Here is a 20,259-nt window from a genome sequence, read left to right as displayed (position 1 = left end):
TTTCCCCTTTTCTCCTTTCTTTTTCCCCTTTTCTCCTTTCTTTTTCCCCTTTTCTCCTTTCTTTTTCCCCTTTTCTCCTTTCTTTTTCCCTTTTCTCCTTTCTTTTTCCCCTTTTCTCCTTTCTTTTTCCCCTTTTCTCCTTTCTTTTTCCCCTTTTCTCCTTTCTTTTTCCCCTTTTCTCCTTTCTTTTTCCCCTTTTCTCCTTTCTTTTTCCCCTTTTCTCCTTTCTTTTTCCCCTTTTCTCCTTTCTTTTTCCCCTTTTCTCCTTTCTTTTTCCCCTTTTCTCCTTTCTTTTTCCCCTTTTCTCCTTTCTTTTTCCCCTTTTCTCCTTTCTCTTCTCCCTTTTCTCCTTTCTTTTTCCCCTTTTCTCCTTTCTTTTTCCCCTTTTCTCCTTTCTTTTTCCCCTTTTCTCCTTTCTTTTTCCCCTTTTCTCCTTTCTTTTTCCCCTTTTCTCCTTTCTTTCCCCCCCCCGCCCTGCAGACGGCCGACCAGCAGTACATGGAGGGCTTCACGGAGGAGCTGGAGGCGTTCAAGGAGCGCGTGCGGGGCCGCGCCAAGGTGCGCGTGGAGCGGGCGCTGCGCGAGTACGAGGAGCAGGAGCGCCAGAAGCGCCTCGGCCCGGGGGGGCTCGACCCCGTCGAGGTCTACGAGTCCCTGCCCCCCGTGAGTGGGGGGGGTTGGGGGGCTTTGGGGGGATTCTGAGGGGCTTTGGGGGAGGCTAAGGGGGTCCTGGGGGGCTCTGGGGGGGGTATTGTTTTTTTTTTGGGGGGGAGTGGGGAGTTTTGGGGGGATTCTGAGGGGCTTTGGGGGAGGCTGGGGGGGTTCTGGGGGGCTTTGGGGGAGGCTAAGGGGGGGTTGGGGGGGTTCTGGGGGGCATTTGGGGGGTCCTGGGGGGCTCGGGGGGGTATTGGAGTTTTTTAAGGGAGGTTTGGGGGGCTTCAGGGGGCTTTGGGGGAGGCTAAGGGGGGCTGGGGGGGGTTGGGGGGGTTCTGGGGGGCATTTGGGGGGGTCCTGGGGGGCTCTGGGGGGGTATTGGGGATTTTTGGGGGGGGTTGGGGAAGTCTAGGGGGCTTTGGGGGAGGCTAAGAGGGTCCTGGGGGGCATTTGGGGGGTATTGGGGATTTTTGGGGGAGATTTGGGGGGGGGTTCTGGGGGGCTTTGGGGGAGGCTAAGGGGGTCCTGGTGGGCTCTGGGGGGGGTGTTGGGTTTTTTTTGGGGGTTTGGGGGAGGTTTGGGGGGGTTGGGGGGTTTTGGAGGGGGTTTGGGTTTTCTGGGGGGGGGGTTGGGAGGGTATTGGGGGGGTTTGTGGGGGTTGGGGGGGCTTCTGGGGGGTTTTGGGGGGGTTTTGGGGGATATTGGGGGATTGGAAGGGTAATGGGGGGGTTGGGAGGTTTTGGGGGGGGTTTTGGGGGATTTGGAGGAGGGTGGGGGTTCGGGGGGAGGGGGATTCTGGGGAGGTCTTGGGGGAAGGAGGGGGTTGGGGGGCTTTGGGGGGGTTTTGGGGTGAGGAGGGGGTTTTGGGGAGGGGGTTTGTGCGGGGCTTGGGGGGGGTTGGGGGGAGCTTTGTGGGGTTGGGGCTTGGTGGGGGGGCATTTGTGGGGGCTTTTTTGGGGTGGGGTGGGCTTGTAGGGGACGGGATTCCCCCGTAGATGTTTGGGCTTTTGGGGGGCTTCATGGGGGCTTTTTTGGGGGCAGGGGGGGCTCGTAGGGGATGGGGGTGACCCTGTAGGCGTTCGGTATTTTGGGGGGGGCTTTGCCCACCCCCTCCTTTGCCCCCCCCAGGAGCTGCAGAAGTGTTTTGACGTGAAGGACGTGCAGCTGCTGCAGGACACCATCAGCAAGATGGACCCCACGGTGCGCACCGGGCGGTTTTTTTGGGGCCGCGGCTCCCTTTTTGATCATTTTGATACATTTTTCCTTATTTTTAACCCTTTTTTAAATATTTTTAACCCTTTTTTCCCCCCCCCCTTCGCAGGAGGCCAAGTACCACATGCAGCGCTGCATCGACTCCGGGCTCTGGGTCCCCAACGCCAAGGGGGGGGACAAAAGCGGGGAGGGGGGGGCCGAGGCCGTCTACGAGGAGATCCCGAAGGAGACCCCAAAAGAGAGCGGGGCCGAGGGCAAGGGGAAGGCGTGAGGGGGCCGCTCTTCCTCCCCCCCCCCTTCCTCTTCCTCGCTCCTCGCCGCCACGCACGCTTCTCACCCCCCCCCCCCACAGCCCTTTTTTTTTTTTTTTTTTGGGGGGGGGGCATCCCCACAGCCCCCCGCCTCGCCCCTTTGGGGGGAGTTTTTGGGGTGCCACGACCCCCCCCAGACTCCTCCACCCCCCTTAAAGCCCCCCTCCGATGCTGGGTGTGGGCGGGGGGGGGGTTTTTTTGGGGGTCGTCCACCCCCCCCCCTCCTCCTCCTCCTGCCGGGGGGGGGCCGGGCAGTGCAATGGTCACCGCGGCTCCAGGGCAGCGCCTGGGCTCTGGCACCAATAAAAGTGATGGAAGTAGAGGGGGTGTCGTGGTGGGGGGGGTAAAAATTGGGGGCTGGGGGGGCAAAAAGGGGGTAAAAAGGGGGCTGGGAGGGTAAAAAGGGGGCTGGGGGGGGTAAAAAGGGGGTAAAAAGGGGGCGGGGGGGGTAAAAAGGGGGTAAAAAGGGGGCTGGGGGGGTAAAAAGGGGGTAAAAAGGGGGCTGGGGGGGTAAAAAGGGGGCTGGGGGGGTAAAAAGGGGGCTGGGGGGGTAAAAAGGGGGCTGGGAGGGTAAAAACGGGGGTGGGGGGGCAAAAAGGGGGCGGGGGGGCAGGTAAAAAGGGGGGCTGGGGGGGGTGAAAAGGGGGCTGGGGGGGCAAAAATGGAGCTGGGGGGGTAAAAAGGGGGCTGGGGGGGAAAAAGGGGACAAAAAAGGGGGGTGGGGGGTGAAAAGGGGGGCAAAAGGGGTGGGGGGTGTTGGGGGGGGCAAAAGGGGCTTGGGAGGGGGATATTGGCTCGGGGGGGTGAAGGGGGTTTGGGGGGGGGGTAAAGGGGGTGGGGGGGGTGTTGGTTGGAGGGGGTTGGGGGGGGAACCACACGACTTTAGGGATGCCCCCCCCCCAATTTGGGCCACGTCCCCCCTCCAGTTAGGACCTTTTGCCCCCCCCCCCCCCCCATTTCCAGTTGTACCCCCCCCAATTCAGACCCTCTGCCCCCCCATATTCACCTGTGTGCCCCCCCCCCCATTTTGGGCTATCTGCCCCTCCAAATCCAACCGTGCCCCCCCCAGATTTGGACCATCTGCCCCCCCATACCCAGCTGTGCCCCCCCAATTTGCCCCCCTTGTGCCCCTAAATTGCCCCCCAGCCCCCCCGTTTCCACCTTTGCCCCCCCCCCAAAATTTGCCCCCAGCCCCCCCAAATCCCCCTGTGCCCCCAATTTGCCCCACCAATTCCCCCCCAATTTGACCCCCCAGGCCCCCCATTTCCACCTTTGCCCCCCCAAAATTTGCCCCCAGCCCCCCCCCACATCCCCCTGTGCCCCCAATTTGCCCCCCCACCCACCAATTCCCCCCCAATTTGCCCCCTGCCCCCCCCCCCCACTTCCCCCTGTCCCCCCCCAATTTGCCCCCATCCAGCTGAGCCCAAGCCCCGGCTGTGGCCACGCCCCCTACTCCAGGCCACGCCCCCTTCTCCAGACCACACCCCCATTTACCAAAGACCACGCCCACACCACCCAAGACCACGCCCACATATGTAGGCCACGCCCATTCACCACAGACCACGCCCCCTCCTGCGGCGCTCGCCCCCCGCCCACGGGGCGCAGGCGGGTGGGCGTGGCCCCGTGGCGGCGGCTGGCCAATAGCAACGCGCGTCTCATGGCGTCCAATGGGAGGCGGCGTCTCTGCGGGACCCACGGAGCCGGAACCGCGGCCGGTCCGGTGGGGAGCGGGGCCGGGACCGGGACCGGAAGCGGAACTGGGAGCGGAAGCGGAACCGGACCGGGACCGGTGTGTGAGGGGCTTGGGGGGGGGCTGGGGGGGCTGCGGGGGGGGAAGGCAGGGCCGGGGGGGGCGGGGAGAGCGGGATTTGGGGCGGGGGTGGGGCTGGGGGGGGGAATTGGGGGCTTTGAGGGGGGGTTTATGGGGTCGGGGGGGGATTTATGGGGCCGGGGGGGTTTTGTGGGGCTGGGGGGGGGTTATGGGGCCGGGAGGGGGTTTATGGGGCCGGGGGGGGGGGTTATAGGGCTGGGGGGGCAATGTGGGGTGGAGGGGAGTTGTGGGGTGGGAGGGGAGGATATGGGGCCGAGGGGGGGACTTGTGGGGTCGGGGGGGGGTTTATGGGGCTGGAAGGGGGTTGTGGGGCCAAGGGGGGGGGAAAAGGGGTTGGGGGGGGGTTTCTGGGGCCGGGGGGGTTTATGGGGCTGGAGGGGGAGTTGTGGGGCCAAGGGGGGATTTGTGGGGTCGGGGGGAGGTTGTGGGGCTGGGGGGGGCAATGTGTAGGGTGGAGGGGAGTTTTGGGGTGGGAGGGGGGGATGTGGGGCCGAGGGGGGATTTGTGGGGCCAGGGGAGGAACGTGGGGCTGAGGGGGAATTGGGGGGGACATTGGGGTGATGGAGGGTCGGGGGGAGGCAGTTGTGGGGTTGATGGGATTTGTGGGGCTGGGGGGGAGGCGTAGGGCCGGGGGGATTTGTGGGGGTGAAGGGGGGTGGACGTGGGGCTGAGGGGGAGTTGTGGGGTTGGTGTGGGGGCGCAGGATATGGGGGTCTTCAGGGTGTGGGGCCTGGGGGGGGTCAGAGCAGTCGTGGCTGTGATGTGGGGGGGGCTGGGGGCTGTCGGGTCTGTGGGGGTGGGGCTGTGGGGTCAGGATTTGGGGAGCTCTGGGGTCAGGACCTGGGGGCTCAGGATTTGGGGGGCTTTGGGGTCAGGATTTGGGGAGGTTTTGGGGTCAGGATTTGGAGGCTCAGGACCTGGAGGGCTTTGGGGTCAGGATCAGGGGGGCTTTGGGGTCAGGATCGGGGAGGTTTTAGGCTCAGGATCTGGGGTGCTGGGACTCCAACCCCATTGACATCCCCCATTTTGGGGCCTGGGGGGGACCTAACATCCCAAATCCCCCCTTATCCCTAGAAACGGGGGTGCCAGCGGCCGGCCCCGATCCCTCCCCGCCCTCTCCTGCCCGCGACCTTTGAGCCGCGGCCTCCTGGGGCCGCCGACCTCGCTCGGGGCCTCTGGCGGGGAGCAAAAAGAGGCAAAACCACCCCAAACCTTGCCCTGAGCTTGCTCAGATCCCCTATCAGGCCTGCAGGCACCCAAAGTAAAGCTTTTTTGGGGCAAAACCTGGTTATTTGGCGTCTTTAAGCACCTGAATGCCACGAGAAGCCCACCCTGAGCCTTTTTAGGGCTGAAAACTCCAGATTTGTTTGGGTTTTCCCTGTCGGGCTGGGTCACGGCTCCGTGTCCGTCCCTGTCCCTATGGAAGAGCGGGGCCCGGAGCTGTGGGGTGCAGGCGGCTCGGGGTCCTGGTGGTGATTTGAGGGTGCTGAGCTGCGACCCGAACCCTTTTCTTGGCAGAAAAGAGAAAAAAAAAAAAAACAATTTGGGCAAATTTGCAGCGAGCAAACCCTCAGGGGCCTCGGGGGCAGAGGCAGGGGCTGAGATTGGGGTGGGAGCCGTGGTCCTGGGGTGGGAACCGCGATCCTGCACCCCCTGGGGGGGCCCACGGATCAATTTGTCACCCCCAACCCCTCCTCCCCACGCAGGGAACGCCGTCGCCGCCGCTGCCAGGGGACCAGCTCCGCGTTATGCTCCAGCTGACGGCGAGGTGGGTGCCCGGGGGAGGTGAGGGGGGCGCTCCCGGTGCCCCCTTACCCCCTCCCTGTCCCCTTTAACCCCATTAACCCCATTAACCCCATCCTTTTGCCCCGCAGGAGATGTCTCTGTGCCAGTGCGCGGTGAAGCACAGCGAGTCGGAGCCCGAGGGCTGCTGCTCCCCTCCCGGCGGCGGTGGTGGCCTCAAAGTTTCCCTGCACTGGGGCGGCCCCGAGGAGCGCGAGCGATGCCAGAGCTACCCGCAGGGCACACCGAGCGCCGAGGAGATCTGCATCGACCTCGCCCGGCGCATCGGTGAGCCCGGCGGCGTTCCCCTCCGCTTGCGCCGCCTCGTCCCGAGCTCTTTGGCACCCCCCCGAGCTCCCCTTTTTGCTCCTAAAAAACGGCTTTTTGGTGCCGAGCCCGCTGTGGGAGTTCAGCCTCGCTCGCCCTGGCTTGGGGCGAGGCGAGGTGGGAGTCGCAGAGCGCTCCTCTCACCCCTCAGCCCAAAAAAACGGGGAGAAATACGACAAAAAGGGCTCAAGGGTCGAGAAGAGGAGGGGGAGACGGCGCTGTAATTATCCTGACGGGCCAAACGGGCTCGGAGCGGGGCGGCCGGGAGATTTAATTGCTAATTACTAACGAGCTAGAGACGTGAGAAGCGAAGGGAAGGAACCAAAAGCGCCTTCCCCCAGCCAACCACTTCCACCTCCTCCCCCCGATTGGGGAAAGGGGGAACGGGGGCTGCGGTCAGGCTGCAGCACTTCTCCTCCTCTCCTCCTCGCTCCCTCTCGTTCCCCGTGCCGTGGGGTCCCCCCCCCCCGGGTGCAGCCCTTGCAGAACTGATCCCGGGGGGGGGGCTCCTCGCAGCCCTGAGCTGCGGCTCGGTGTCTTTTTGAGCCCCGATTTGCTGGAGCAGGCTGCAGCTCTCCCCTCGCTGGCCAAACGCTCTCGTTTTGGGTCTCAAAAAGCCTCGTTTCGGGTCTCCCACGGTGTTTCCCGCGGCGTCTCTGCACCGTGCTGTGGCTCCTGCGCCCAGCTGGCTTCCCCGGCAGGATGGAAAGCGTGGGGCTGGCTTCAAATGAGGCTCAGATGCCCGTGTCCCTGTTTAACAGCATTTTTAGAGGCAGCAGATGCCCGTGTCCCCCCCTCCCAGCACCTCTCTGCTGCCTCTGACATTTAGGAAGGGTGCTGGGGAGGAGGAAGGCTCCGTCCCCGGGCGCCTCGGTCGCTGCCCCCGCTGTCAGCAGCGTGCCCGGGGGCTGCGCCACCAGGAATCTGGCAGCTCGGAGGGAATCAGCGAAGACTTTTTTATCGTTTTATTCTCTTTTTTAACGTTTTCTGCTGCGAATTCGTGCCTGAAGCTCCTGGTTGCCTTGTCTTCGCAGGCATCACGCCGCTCTGCTACAGCCTCTTCGCGCTCTACGACCCCCAGAGCAGGACCTGGCTGCCCCCCAACCACGTCTTCAAAATCGGCAAGGACACCAACCTCAGCCTCCTCTTCCGCATGAGGTGAGGGCGCTCGTTGAGCCTCTCGAAGCAGCCGGGTGCCTTTTGGAACACAATAAATAAACCCCGGGGTTGTGCTGGCTTCCTCCTGCACCCCCGCGGGGCGGGCAGCTGGTGGAGCAGCCTGGAAACGCGCCCGAGGTTGGCACGGAGCCGGCGAGCCACCAGGGCTCGGCTAAATCCAGCCCCTGAAGGAGCAAACCAGGAGCTGGACGGCTTTGGAGCCTGCGCCTCGGTTGGAAAAAGGAATTTTTCCAGTCCTGGGGCTCCTCTGCTCGTGTCTCTGCTGCCTTGCTCAGCCCCGGTCCCCCCTGAGGCAATATTTTTTTGCCCCCTATGGGCCATGGCTCCGTTTTCTGACCTCTCAGCGAGGTTTTCAGGCTCCCTGGTGATCCCTGAGCTCGCTGCTGCTTTTCTTCCTGCCAGCAGTCTCGCTGGGGGAGCCTTTTTCAGGCTGAGCTGTCAGGGTGAGGGTAAAAACGCGGGGAGGAGCAGCCTGGGGCTGCCTTCACTCCTGCCCGATGCCTTCAAAGCGACTCCTGTGGCTCCTCCTGCCTCTTATGGGGCTGGGAGGGAGCTGATGCTTCCCTCTGCTTGTCCTCACGTGGGAAATATTGGGAAATTTTGCATGGGAAGATCGTTGTGCCCTCTAGGAACGGGCTGGGTGCTGCAAAAAGCCCCGGGCAGCAGAGCAGGGCAAAGGTTTGGAGTCCTCGCGGCACCTCCAGCCACAGAATCGACCCACGGCTCTCAACCTGCAGCCAACCCGCCTCGTTTTTGGGGACACCCAGTCCCTTCTGCCCCTTTTTTTGGAGCTGGATGTGGTTTTTGGGGTTGAGAGGAGGGGAAAAGCGCCTCGAGGACGTGCCTGCTTCTCAGGTCAGGGTTTCAAAGCGGTTTTGGCGGCGCGGTTTGCCCTAAAAACCTGCTGGGAACCCGTGCAGCCGCCCGCGTGCTCCTTCCTCACCCCCATATCCTCTTGGGACCGGTGGCAAAAACCCTCTGCGGGAGCAGGAAGTCATCATTAGGGGGATTTTGGGGTGAAAACAGCATTTTCTGTGTCGGTGAGCGGGGATGACCCCGTCCCGGTGCTTTGCTGCAGGTATTACTTTCGGAACTGGCACGGGATGAACGAGAAGGAGCCGGCCGTCTACCGCAACGCGCCGCGGCCCAGCGAGACCCCCGACGAGAGGCTGCAGGGGGGAGCCGTGCTCGACAAAGCGTCCTTCGAGTACCTCTTCGAGCAGGTGAGGGCTGCAGGACCGGCCGGATCCTGGTCAGGCCGGGATTTGGGACACCCAAGGGCTCAAACCCGTTCGTCAGCGGCTGTTTCCCCAACTTTGGGTGCTTTGTGGAAAGGGCAAACACAGCTGGGGGCCTGCCAGGGCCCTCAATGCTTTTTTTTTTAAATCCAGCTGGGCTGAGGGGATCCCGTTACAGCATTAAAAAACAACAAAAAACAACGTGGGAAAAAAAGAATATAGGAAAAGCAGCCCCGGAGCCGGCGCAGGGTGTTTTTTTTTTCCCCTCATTGTTGAATTTTCTTCCTCCTCCTCGCCAGGGGAAGTCTGAATTCATCAACGACGTGGCGTCCCTGAGAGACCTGCAGACGGAGCAGGAGATCCAGAGGTTCAAGAACGAAAGCCTGGGCATGGCCGTGCTGCACCTCTCTCACATCGCCATCAAGAAGGGCATCTCCCTGGAGGAAGTGGCCAGGAAATACAGGTGAGCGCCTGGCCCCGGTGCCAAAAAGCTGGAAATTTCTGCTCTGTGCTTTTCCGAGGGGCTTCTCCTGCTCTGCCTGCAGGCTGCTGCAAGAGGGCAGCAGGAGCCAGCGCAGAGGGGGCGGCTTCCCTGGCTCCGTGCCCTCGCTTTCCCTTTTCCAGCCAATTTTCGGAGACGCCGGGGCAGCGCAGCCTGCTGGGCTGCTTTAGGGCACGATCCCAGAACAAAATTTATTTTCCTGAGCCGTTTCTCCCTCCCCCGTGCAGCTTCAAGGACTGCATCCCGCGCTCCTTCTACCGCCAGATCCAGCAGAACAACTACCTGACCAAATTCCGCATGAAAACCGTCTTCAAGAAATTCGTGCAGCGCTTCCAGCGCCACACGGTCAGCGCGGGGAAGCTGACGGAGCAGGACATCATGTACAAGTACCTGGCCACCCTGGAGCACCTCGCGCCCCGTTTCGGCAGCGAGCTCTACCCCGTGCTCTCCCTGGAGACCTCCTCCGAGGGCGAGAAGGCGCCGCTCTACGTCAACGGGGGCCACGCGCCGGCGGAGCACGGCCACGCGCTGCTCCCCAGGGACCCCCCCGTGACCCACGAGGTCCTTGTCACCGGCACGGGTGGCATCCAGTGGCGGCCCGTGCCTCCCGAGGTAGGTTAGCCCTTGGGGTTTTGGCCACGGAGGTGGGGCGAGGTGCAAACCGCACGCTCCCGGGTTTTGCCGCCGCCTGGCGTGTGGTTTGGAAGCCAAACGGGGCTTGGGGATCCCTGAGCTCCCTCCCAGTTCATCCCAGTTTGGCCGCCGGGCTTCGAGTGGTGCCGTTCCCCCATTCCCTTTGTCCTCGGCCCCGCAGAGCGTTGAGGCCGTCGCCCACCGAGGTTATTTCGGGAGGAAAAACCGAAGCAAGGAGCCGGAGCCCCGGGGGCCGCGCCAAACGGAGCCCAGCGAGCCCAAGTGGGCTCATTTCTGCCACTTCCGAGAGATCACGCACGTCGTCATCAAGGACTGCAGAGTCAGCATCAACCGGCAGGACAACCAGTGCCTGGTGAGCACCTCCACCCCGTCCCAACACCCGTGGGGGGTTTTGGTTGGGCTCTGGGGGCTGCAAGGGGGCAGCAAGGAGAAGAAAATGGAAAAAATCCATTTTTTTTTCCCCCTCCGGGGACGGCGAGGAGAGAAACGAGGATTTTTCCACGATTTTTTTCCCCTCTGGGGACAGCGAGGAGAGGAACGAGGGTTTCTCCTCCTTTTTTTCCTCCCTCTCTGAGTTCTTCGCTCTCTCCTCGGGCCGGCTGGGGGGTGGTGGTGGTGGGATTTGGGGCGGTTTCCTCTGATTTTGGCCGCTTTCTCGGGCCCCCCAGGAGGTGCTCCTCCCGTCCTACGAGAGCGCCCTCTCCCTGGTCTCGCTGGTGGACGGCTACTTCCGACTGACGGCCGACTCCAGCCACTACCTGTGCCACGAAGTGGCTCCTCCACGCCTCGTCATGAGCATCCTCAACGGCATCCACGGCCCCATGCAGTACGTCCCGTGGCCCGCAGCGTCCCGGGGGACGTCCCGGGGCCGTGGGGTTCGTCTCGAGCCTCTTCCCCCTTCTTTCTCCCCCTCGTTAGGGAGGAATTCGTTTTCGCCAAGCTGCGGCGGGAGGAGCAGGAGGAAGGGCTCTACATCATCCGCTGGAGCGTCCTCGACTTCAACAGGATGATTTTGTCCGTGGTCAAACGGGGCCACCAGCAGGTAGGGCGGGCGTCCCGGCGCCTCGCGGCCTTCCCCGGGGAGGATTCGCTGTGCCAAAAGGGAAATCTGCGAGCTGGAAATTCGCTTTTTGCTGCTTGGGTCGTAGCTGGGCTCGGCCAGCGGAGTTTCCACGCGGGAGGGCGAGGGGAGCAGCTTTGAGGTGGAGCAGCCTGCGCTTTTGGTGCTGAATCCCCGCAGTTGTGGGTCCTGATCCTGTTGCTGCTAAATCCCTGCAGTTTTGAAACCCCTGCAGTTTTGGGGCCTGCTCTTTTTGCTGCTAAATCCCTGCAGTTTTGGGTCCTGTTTCTGCTAAATCCCTGCAGTTTTGAAACCCCTGCAGTTTTGGGTCCTGCTCCTGTTGCTGCTAAACCCATGCAGTTTTGGGTCCTGCTCTTTTTGCTGCTAAATTCTTGCAGTTTTGGGTCCTGCTCGTGTTGCTACTAAATCCCTGCAGCTTTGAGTTCTGCCATTTTTGCTGCTAAAACCCTGCAGTTTCACATCTTACTCTTTTTGCCTCGAAATCCCTGCAGTTTTGGGTCCTGCTCCTGTTCCTGCTAAATCCCCGCAGTTTTGGGTCCTGTTTCTGCTAAATCCCTGCAATTTTGAAATCCCTGCGGTTTTGGGTCCTGCTCCTGTTGCTGCTAAACCCCTGCAGTTTTGAAATCCCTGCAGTTTTCTGTCCTGCTCAGCAAACCAGGGAAGGGGAACGGCTCCGTTTGCTCGCCCAGCAAGGGGCAGGCAGAGCCGTGATCTCCAGACGGTGCCGACCCCATTAGGAGCGGGGTCGGAGCTGCCAAACTTTGGGTCCCGGAGCTCCACCACCCGTCCTGACTCCTCCTGCCCTCCCTCAGGGCCCCGGGGCGCAGGGAGCCCCGAAGTACCGGCAGTTCCGCATCCAGAAGAAGGGCAGCTCCTTCGTGCTGGAGGGCTGGGACCGCGAGTTCCCCACTCTGCGCGAGCTCCTGGACGTCCTCAAGGGCTGCACCCTCAAATCCGGCGAGGAGAGCTTCACGGTGAAGAGGTGCTGCCCGCCCAAACCAGGAGGTAGGGGGGGTGCCTCTCCTCCTCCCCCGGGAGCGAGGGGGCACCGGGCGGTTTCCGAAGGCTCGGTTCCCTCTTCTGGCAGAGATCTCGGACCTGCTGATCACGTGGAAGGTGAAGGACAGCACGAAGCAGATCCTAAACCTGACCCAGCTCAGCTTCCACCAGATCCGCAAGAACGAGATCACGCAGGTCAGTGGCTTTTGGGGACGGGGCATGCGGATTTTGGGGACAGATCCCCAATTCCCGGTCAGGGCATGCCACCAAACCCCCGCCACCGTGCGAGGGAAGGGCAGAGACACATTTTAGGGTTGTTTCAGCCCTTTATTCCCTCCCTCTGCAAGGAGGGGGCGAAGCAAAGCAGCAGCACGGTCGGCTCAGGGCGCAATTCCTTCCCTGCCCACCCACAGCCCCAGCGGGGGGACGGGGAGAGCCCCGCTGCTCATTTTCCTTCTCCCTCTGCCCTCAGCGAGCCCACCTGGGGCAAGGCACCCGCACCAACATCTACGACGGCGTCCTCAACGTCTGCAGCGCCGCCGGGGCCGACGACGAGGCCGAGTACTTCTCCAGCGAGCCCAACAACAACAGCAGGGAGCTGCACGTGGTGCTCAAAGTCCTGGACCCCAGCCACCGAGACATCGCCCTGGTGAGCCCCGCGATCTTCTTGAGCGGCGATCCAGCTCCCTGGGCAGCTTGGTGGTGCCCCCCAGCTTCCTGACCCTCCTTTTTTGGCTCTTTCCAGGCGTTTTTCGAGACGGCCAGCCTGATGAGCCAAGTGTCCCACGTCCACCTGGCCTTCGTGCACGGCGTCTGCGTGCGGGGCTCTGAGAGTGAGTCCCGGGCTGGCCCCGCACCCATCGGCCGCCCTCCCGTTGCCGTTCCTAGGGCCGGATTTTGGGGCTTCTGGCCCCAAAACGCCCCCGCTTTGTGTTCCCAGATATCATGGTGGAGGAGTTCGTAGAGCACGGCCCTCTGGACGTGCTGCTGCGCAAGGAGAAGGGCCGGGTCACCGTGAGCTGGAAGATCACCGTGGCCAAGCAGCTGGCGAGCGCCCTGAGCTACCTGGTGAGGGGCTGGGGGGCACAGCGGGGAGGATCGGTCCCTTTGCTCAGCTCTCCGAGCAGATAAATGTGGTTTTTTAGCATAATAACCTGTCCCTTCTCCCTCTGTGGTGGAGGTGAGCGCTTTTGTGGGGACCCAAAATGCTGGAGCTGCTCCGGAGCTTCAGCTGGGGGCTGTGGGGCTGGGAAGGAGAGGAGGAGGAGGAGGAGGAGGAAGCTGCTTCCTCTGCTTGCTGGGCTTCTGGCCAGCAGCTCAGGAAGGCGTGAGCTGCGCTGGGTAATCCCCAGGCTCTGGATTTGCCCCCAGGCTCCAGCTTTGTGCGGAGGGATGAGGAGAAAGGCAGGGAGGGGACGGAAGGCGGGGGCCGGGAGCGCCGCAGCGGTTTTGTTTCCCCGGCGTTCCTCCTCTCCGACCCTCTTTGTCTCCTCGTTTCCCCAGGAGGACAAGAACCTGGTGCACGGCAACGTGTGCGCCAAGAACATTCTGCTGGCCAGGAAGGGGCTGGAGGACGGCTCCCTGCCCTTCGTGAAGCTCAGCGACCCCGGGGTCAGCTTCACCGTGCTGTCTCGAGAAGGTACCGCGCCCCGCGGGGCTCCCTGGGCCGGGCAGGGCTGGGCCCGGGCTTGTTGGGAGCTGGTGGAGGTTTTTCCACCTCCTGCGGCTAGCCAAAAGCGTGGGTTATGCCTCAGCTGCTCTGGCAACGCCTGCCTGCCTTCCAGCCCTCAGTTTTGGGCGCTGGAGAGGTTTTGATGCCAGCCCCGTGACGGCAGCCGGCCTGAAAGCTGATCCCGCGGGGTTGGGGTTGTGTCTCCTTCTGGCTGACCCCCCCACCCCTGTGCCTTCTCCTTCCCAAAGAGCGCGTGGATCGCATCCCCTGGATCGCCCCCGAGTGCGTGCAGGACATGGGGAACCTCAGCACGGCCGCCGACAAGTGGAGCTTCGGCACCACGCTGCTGGAGATCTGCTTCGACGCCGACGTCCCCCTCAAGGAGCGCACGCCTTCCGAGGTGACAAAGGGACAGCGGGGACAGCGGGGCGCTTGGCTTCCCTCATCCTCACAGCTTTGAGCTCTTCCGTGGCTGCGGGCACGTCCGTGACCTGTTTTTTTTTTTTTTTTTTTACCTTTTCTCCCCCAGAAAGAGCGTTTCTACGAGAAGAGGCACCGCCTGCCCGAGCCCTCCTGCAAGGAGCTGGCCACGCTGATCTCGCAGTGCCTCAGCTACGCGCCCAGCGAGCGCCCGTCCTTCCGCACCATCCTCCGGGACCTCACCCAGCTCCAGCCCCACAGTGAGGCCCTTCCCTTCCCTCCCCTGCCCTTCCCTTCCCTCCCCTGCCCTTCCCTTCCCTCCCCTGCCCTTCCCTCCCCAGCTTCTTCCCGGCGCTGGCGTGGGCACAGCCGCAGCCAGCGTCTGTTTTTGGGAGCTCGCAGCTTCAATAATGGTGTGAGCCCTCCCCACGGGGCTCTTTTCTCCCCTCCCTGGCCAATTTTTGTTGGGGAGCAAAGCCCCGGAGCAGAAATTATCTCCCAGGCTGCAAGGGGAGGAGCAGAAGGGGCTCAGAGCTCGGCTGGCCCCTGACCTCTCCCGTCTTTTGCAGACCTCGTGGATGTCACCTCCGTCAACCCCGACTTCCCCGTGTCCGACCCCACCGTCTTCCAGAAGCGCTACCTGAAGAAGATCCGCGAGCTGGGGGAGGTGAGGATGGATCCCCCAAAGACACCGAGGTCTTTTTGGGTGGGCTGGGACACGCGGAGGGGCTGGGACCCCGTCGGATGTTCCCTTTGCAGCAGCCACGCGCCATTTATACGCTCCCATCCCCTCTGAGAGCAGCGGCCTCTTTCTGCCCGGATTTCCCCCAAAAATCTGCACCTGAACGAGGCTCAAAAGCCTTTATTTCCAACCCGTTGCCACCGTGGCTGTTCCCTCTGCCCAAAAACCTCCCTGGCCTGGCTGGGGGAAGCGGGGAACGGTGCCGGTGGTGCCCCCAATCCTTGCTCCAACCCTCCAGGGGCATTTTGGCAAGGTGAGCCTCTACTGCTACGACCCCACCAACGACGGCACGGGCGAGATGGTGGCCGTCAAATCCCTGAAGGCCGGCTGCAGCCAGCAGCTGCTGGCCAGCTGGAAGAGGGAGATCGAGATCCTCAAGACGCTCTACCACGAGAACATCGTCAAGTACAAGGGCTGCTGCAGCGAGCAGGGTAAGGAGGAGCTGCGAGGAGGGCACAAACCCGGCTTCCAGGCTCTGTTTCGTGGAGCCTGAACGCGTTCTGCTCGCTCCCCATCAGCCCAAGTGGTGGGGAGGCTCAAAACACAATTTTTTGGGGTGTTTCTCCTCTCCCTGGGTGTTTTTTTTTTTGGGGTTTCTGCCTCACCTCCTGCTGCTCCTCGGCCAGGGGAGAAGATCGTGCAGCTGATCATGGAGTACGTGCCGCTGGGCAGCCTGCGCGACTACCTGCCCAAGCACAACGTCAGCCTGGCGCACATCCTGCTCTTCGCCCAGCAGATCTGCGAGGTAAAGGCTCCGACCTCTGCTGGGGCATCCCCGAAATGGGGAAAAACCTTGGGGAAAAAGCACGGCGACAGCTGGCCGGGATCTCTGCCCCCTTGAACCTTCGCTTCCCTTTTGGTCTCCCCCTAAATGGCTCCAAGTCCCATTTTCCCTCCCCAAATTGGTTCCAATCCCCTTTTTCCTCCCCAAACTGCCTCTAAAGCCCCTCTAAACTGCCTCAAGCTGCCCCCTTTCTCCCCCCATATATCCTTGTTATAGGGAAAACCTTGGGGAAAAAGTACGGCAAGAGCTGGCCGGGCTCCCTGCCCCCTTGAACCTCCCTTTTGGTCTTCCCCTAAATGGCTCCAAGTCCCATTTTCCCTCCCCAAAACGGTTCCAATCCCCTTTTTCCTCCCTAAACTGCCTCTAAAGCCCCCCTTCTCCCCACATAAATACCTCTTGGTATAGGTAAAAACCTTGGGGTAAAAGCACGGCGAGACCTGGCTGAGCTCCCCGCCTCCACCTCCCTTTTGCTCCACCCCTAAATGTCTCTAAATCCCGTTTTCTCTCCCCAAAACGGTTCCAATCCCCTTTTTCCTCCCCGAACCGCCCCTCCCACGCCCCCTCTAAGCCCGTTTTCCCCCCCGTCGCAGGGCATGGCCTACCTGCACTCGCTGCACTACATCCACAGGGACCTCGCCGCCCGCAACGTGCTGCTGGAGAACGAGAACGTGGTGAAGATCGGGGACTTCGGCCTGGCCAAAGCCATCCCTGAGGGCCACGAGTACTACCGCGTCTGCGAGGACGGGGACAGCCCCGTCTTCTGGTGAGCGCCGCCACCCCAATTCTGGCCCCTTTGGGTCCCCAGTTGTGTGTCCCTATTGTGGTCTCGATTGTGGCCCCATTGGGTCTCGATTGTGGCCCCGTTGGGTCCCCAATTGTGTCCCTATTGTGGTCTCGATTGTGGCCCCGTTGGGTCTCAATTGTGGCCCCGTTGGGTCCCCAATTGTGCCCCCATTGTGGTCTCGATTGTGGCCCCATTGGGTCCCCAGTTGTGCCCCCATTGTGGTCTCAATTGTGGCCCTATTGTGGCCCCATTGGGCCCTCATTGTGGTCTCGATTGTGGCCCCATTGGGTCCCCAATTGTGGCCCCATTGTGGTCCCATTGGGCCCTCATTGTGGTCTCGATTTTGGCCCTGTTGGGTCCCCGATTGTGTCCCCATTGGGTCCTGCTTGTGGTCTCGTGTCCCTATTGGGTCCCAATTGTGGCCCCATGGGGTCCCCAGTTGTGGCCCCATTGTGGCCCCGTTGGGTCCTTGATTGTGGCCCTGTTGGGCCCCATTGGGTCTCGACTGTGGCCCCATTGGGTCCCGATCGTAGTCTCATTGTGGCCCCATTGTGGCCCTGTTGGGTCCCAATTGTGGCCCCGTTGGGTCCCCATTGTGGCCTCATTCTGGCCTCATTGGGCCCCGATTGTGGCCCCATTGGATGCCTGTTGTGGCCCCATTGAGCTCCAGTTGGGTCCCCAATTGTGGCTCCATTGTGGCCCTGTGGGGTCCTCATCGTGCCCCTGTTGTGGCCCCACTGTGCCCTGATTGTGTCCCCATTGTGGCCCCATTGGGTCCCCGATTGTGCCTCCCTTGTGGCCCCACTGGGTCCCTGTTGAGTCCCTGTTGCGGCCCTATTGGGTCCCTGTTGAGTCCCAATCGTGGTCCCCATTGGGCCCCAATCATGGCCCCGATTGTGTCCCCACTGGGTCCCTTTTGAGTCCCAATTGTGGCCCCATTGGGTCCCTGATTGTGTCCCCGTTGTGCCTCCCTTGTGGCCCCATTGGGCCCCAATTGTGTCCCCGTTGGGTCCCTGTTGAGTCCCCATTGTGGCCCCATTGGGTCCTAATCATGGCCCCGATTGTGTCCCCACTGTGGCCCCGTTGGGTCCCCAATTGTGGCTCCCTTGTGGCGCTGTTGGGTCCCTTTTGAGTCCCAATTGTGGCCCCATTGGGCTCTGATTGTGTCCCTGTTGGGTCCCTGATTGTGTCCCAGTTGTGGCCCCATTGTGGCCCCATTGGGTCCTGATTGTGGCCCCATTGGGTCCCTGTTGAGTCCCTGTTGCGGCCCCGTTGGGCCCCACTTGTGTCCCTATTGAGTCCCCATTGTGTCCCCATTGGGTCCCAATCATGGCCCTGATTGTGTCCCCGTTGGGTCCCTTTTGAGTCCCAATTGTGGCCCCATTGGGCTTTGATTGTGACCCCGATTGTGTCCCCATTGAGTCCCAGTTGTGACCCTATTGTGTCCCCATTGTGCCCCCATTGTGCCCTGATTGTGGCCCCATTGGGTCCCTTTTGAGTCCCTGTTGCAGCCCCATTGGGTCCCATTGTGCCCCCGTTGGGCCCTGATTGTGTCCCTATTGTGACCCCACTAAATCCCCGTTGTGTCCCCAATCCCCCGTTGTGTCCCCAATCCCCCGTTGCCCCCCAGGTACGCCGTGGAGTGCCTCAAGGAGTGCAAATTCTACTACGCCTCCGACGTTTGGTCCTTTGGGGTGACCCTCTACGAGCTCCTGACGCGCTGCGACCCCGCTCAGAGCCCTCCCGTGGTGGGTTTGGGGTTTGGGGCCGGGATCCCGGGGTGGGGGCGATCCCGATGCCGGTTCCTCACCCCCTAAATCCTCCCCCGTAGAAATTCATCGAGCTGATCGGGGCCACGCAGGGGCAGATGACGGTGCTGAGGCTGATCGAGCTGCTGGACCGAGGGAAGAGGCTGCCCAGCCCCAAAGACTGTCCCTGCGAGGTAAATCCCCTTTCTCCCACCCCAAAAGTCCCCACGTGGGATGAGGGAACGGGCGGAAACGGGGCCCTGCCCATCCACCCCGTTAAAAACCCCCTCCATGTTTTTTTTAGGGCCCTGACCCTTTTTTTGAGCATTTTTTCACCCCAACCCCATTAAATCGTCAACCCTCCATGGGTTTTTTAGGGCCCTGACCCTTTTTTTGAGCATTTTTTCACCTCAACCCCATTAAATCGTCAACCCTCCATGGGTTTTTTAGGACCCTGACCCTTTTTTGGAGCTTTTTTTCACCTCAACCCCATTAAATCGTCACCCCTCCATGGGTTTTTTAGGGCCCTGACCCTTTTTTGAGCTCTCTTCCCCTCAACCCCATTAAATCGTCAACCCTCCATGGGTTTTTTAGGATCCTGACCCTATTGAGATTTTTTTTCACCTCAACCCCATTAAATTGTCACCCTTCCATGGGATTTTTAGGACCCTGACCCTTTTTTGAGCTCTCTTCCCCTCAACCCCATTAAATCATCGCCCCTCCATGGGTTTTTTAGGGCCCTGACCCTTTTTTTGAGCATTTTTTCACCTCAACCCCATTGAATTGTCACCCTTACATGGGATTTTTAGGACCCTGACCCTTTTTTTGAGCTTTTCTTCCCTTCCACCCCATTAAATTGTCACCCCTGGGTGTATTTTTTTAGGACCCTTCCCCTTTTTTTGACCTTTTTCCCCTACCCCATTAAATCCTCCCCCCTGGCTGTTTTTTTTACTCCCCTTCCCCTTTTTTCAACCTTTTTCCCCCCACCCCATTACCTCCTCACCCCCTGCCTGTTCCCTTTTTCCCCCCCCAGCCCCTTTTTTTTTTTTTTTTAACCTTTTTCCCCTTTTTTTTCCCCAGATCTACCGCCTGATGAAGAACTGCTGGGAGGCCGAGGCCTCGTTCCGCCCGGCCTTCCCCAACCTCGTCCCAATCCTAAAAGCCTTCCACGAAAAATACCGGGCCCAGGCCCCCTCCGTCTTCAGCCTCTGCTGAGGGGGGGGGGGCAACACACATTTAGGGCCCCCCCAGCCCCTTTAGGGCCGGGAGACCCCACCTTTAGGGTTTTTTTTCCCCTTTTTTGGGGGGTGGGTTTTAGGGCGGGACCAGGTTTCGCTCTGTTTTTTTTTTGGGGTTTTGGGGCCTGTCGCCGCCGTGCCTCTTTTTTCACCCCCCCCCCTTTTTTTGTCCTCGCCTTATTTCCCCCCCCACACACATACCCTACACACCAAAATGGGGCCAAACACTGTGAAATGGGACGGGGACGGCCCCAGCCCCTCCTCACCCCCCTTTATGGGGTCCACGTCCCCCCCCCCCCGCCAAAATTTGGGGACCGCGAGCTTTAGGGGCAGAGGGGGGGGCACTGAGAGGGCACCCACCCCATCCACCCCCCCCCGCGACCCCAAAAAGAAGGGGTCAGCGACAGAATTTGGCACTTTATTGCAGTTTGGGGTTTTCCGCTGCGTTTTGGGAGGTGATTTTTAGGGTCGGGGGGGGCGGCACTGAGTCTCCCCCCCCCACAAAGCTTTTTGGGGTGTGGGGGGGTGGTGCTGCCCCCGGGAGGGGTTTTTAGGGTCAGACGGAGCTGATTTGGGGGGGATGAGGGGGCTGGTGGCCCCCCCACACCTCGAAATGTGCAAAAAGGGGGGGGCTGCTCCGCCCCATAACCCTTTATTTATTGCCTGCTGTGTGATGCCGCGGCCCCCCCCCCGGTTATGGGGTGGGGGGCAACCGGGGGGGGCCCCAATAAAGGTTGTAACGGCCCCGGCTGCTCTGCCTGCCTTATGGGGGTGGTAATGGGGTCTGTGCCCCCCCCATAATGGGGTAGGGGGGGTTATGGGGTGGTTTGGGGGGGGGTCAGGGCTCCTTTGGGGCTTATAGGGTGATTATTTTTTGGGGGGGGGGGGGGGTCAGGAGTCTGCAGGGTGCAGAGGGGAGTTTTGGGGGCCCTGTAGGGTAGGGTTTTGGGGGTCCTATGGGGGGGTGTCAGTGTTCCCTATAGCATTGGGGGGGGGAGTTTTGGGGTCCCTATAGGGCTGGGGAGGATTTTGGGGTCCCTATATAGGGGCAGGGTTTTGGGGGTCCTATAGGGTGGGTGTCAGGGCCCTCTATAGGAGTTG

At 61.5% G+C, this 20,259-nt stretch overlaps 2 protein-coding genes across 2 annotated transcripts; both read left to right on the top strand.

Annotated features, from left to right (window-relative positions):
* Positions 1-484: 484 nt before the first annotated feature.
* Positions 485-2,499, top strand: CDC37 (cell division cycle 37, HSP90 cochaperone). Its single transcript, XM_082785242.1, has 3 exons — positions 485-663; positions 1,783-1,854; positions 1,976-2,499. Exons 1-3 carry the CDS (start codon positions 499-501, stop codon positions 2,135-2,137), a joined length of 399 nt encoding a protein of 132 aa, XP_082641368.1. The 5' UTR covers positions 485-498; the 3' UTR covers positions 2,138-2,499.
* Positions 2,500-3,639: 1,140 nt separating this feature from the next.
* On the top strand, positions 3,640-19,267 carry TYK2 (tyrosine kinase 2). The gene is made up of 25 exons (XM_082785243.1): positions 3,640-3,966; positions 5,715-5,776; positions 5,883-6,078; positions 7,152-7,275; positions 8,375-8,519; positions 8,834-8,997; positions 9,264-9,648; positions 9,851-10,042; positions 10,359-10,516; positions 10,609-10,732; positions 11,584-11,776; positions 11,859-11,965; positions 12,243-12,419; positions 12,516-12,603; positions 12,711-12,838; positions 13,274-13,409; positions 13,691-13,842; positions 13,972-14,122; positions 14,432-14,529; positions 14,843-15,035; positions 15,231-15,349; positions 15,979-16,151; positions 17,803-17,920; positions 18,004-18,114; positions 19,001-19,267. Exons 3-25 carry the CDS (start codon positions 5,886-5,888, stop codon positions 19,133-19,135), a joined length of 3,564 nt encoding a protein of 1,187 aa, XP_082641369.1. The 5' UTR covers positions 3,640-3,966; positions 5,715-5,776; positions 5,883-5,885; the 3' UTR covers positions 19,136-19,267.
* The last annotated feature ends 992 nt before the right edge of the window (positions 19,268-20,259 follow it).

This window comes from Aythya marila, assembly GCF_965140915.1.
Source record: "Aythya marila genome assembly, contig: HAP1_HAP1_SCAFFOLD_54, whole genome shotgun sequence".
NCBI classification, from domain to species: Eukaryota; Metazoa; Chordata; class Aves; order Anseriformes; family Anatidae; genus Aythya; species Aythya marila.
The sequence above is the reverse complement of the archived record's forward strand: the minus strand, read 5'-3'. Positions and strand labels throughout refer to the sequence as shown.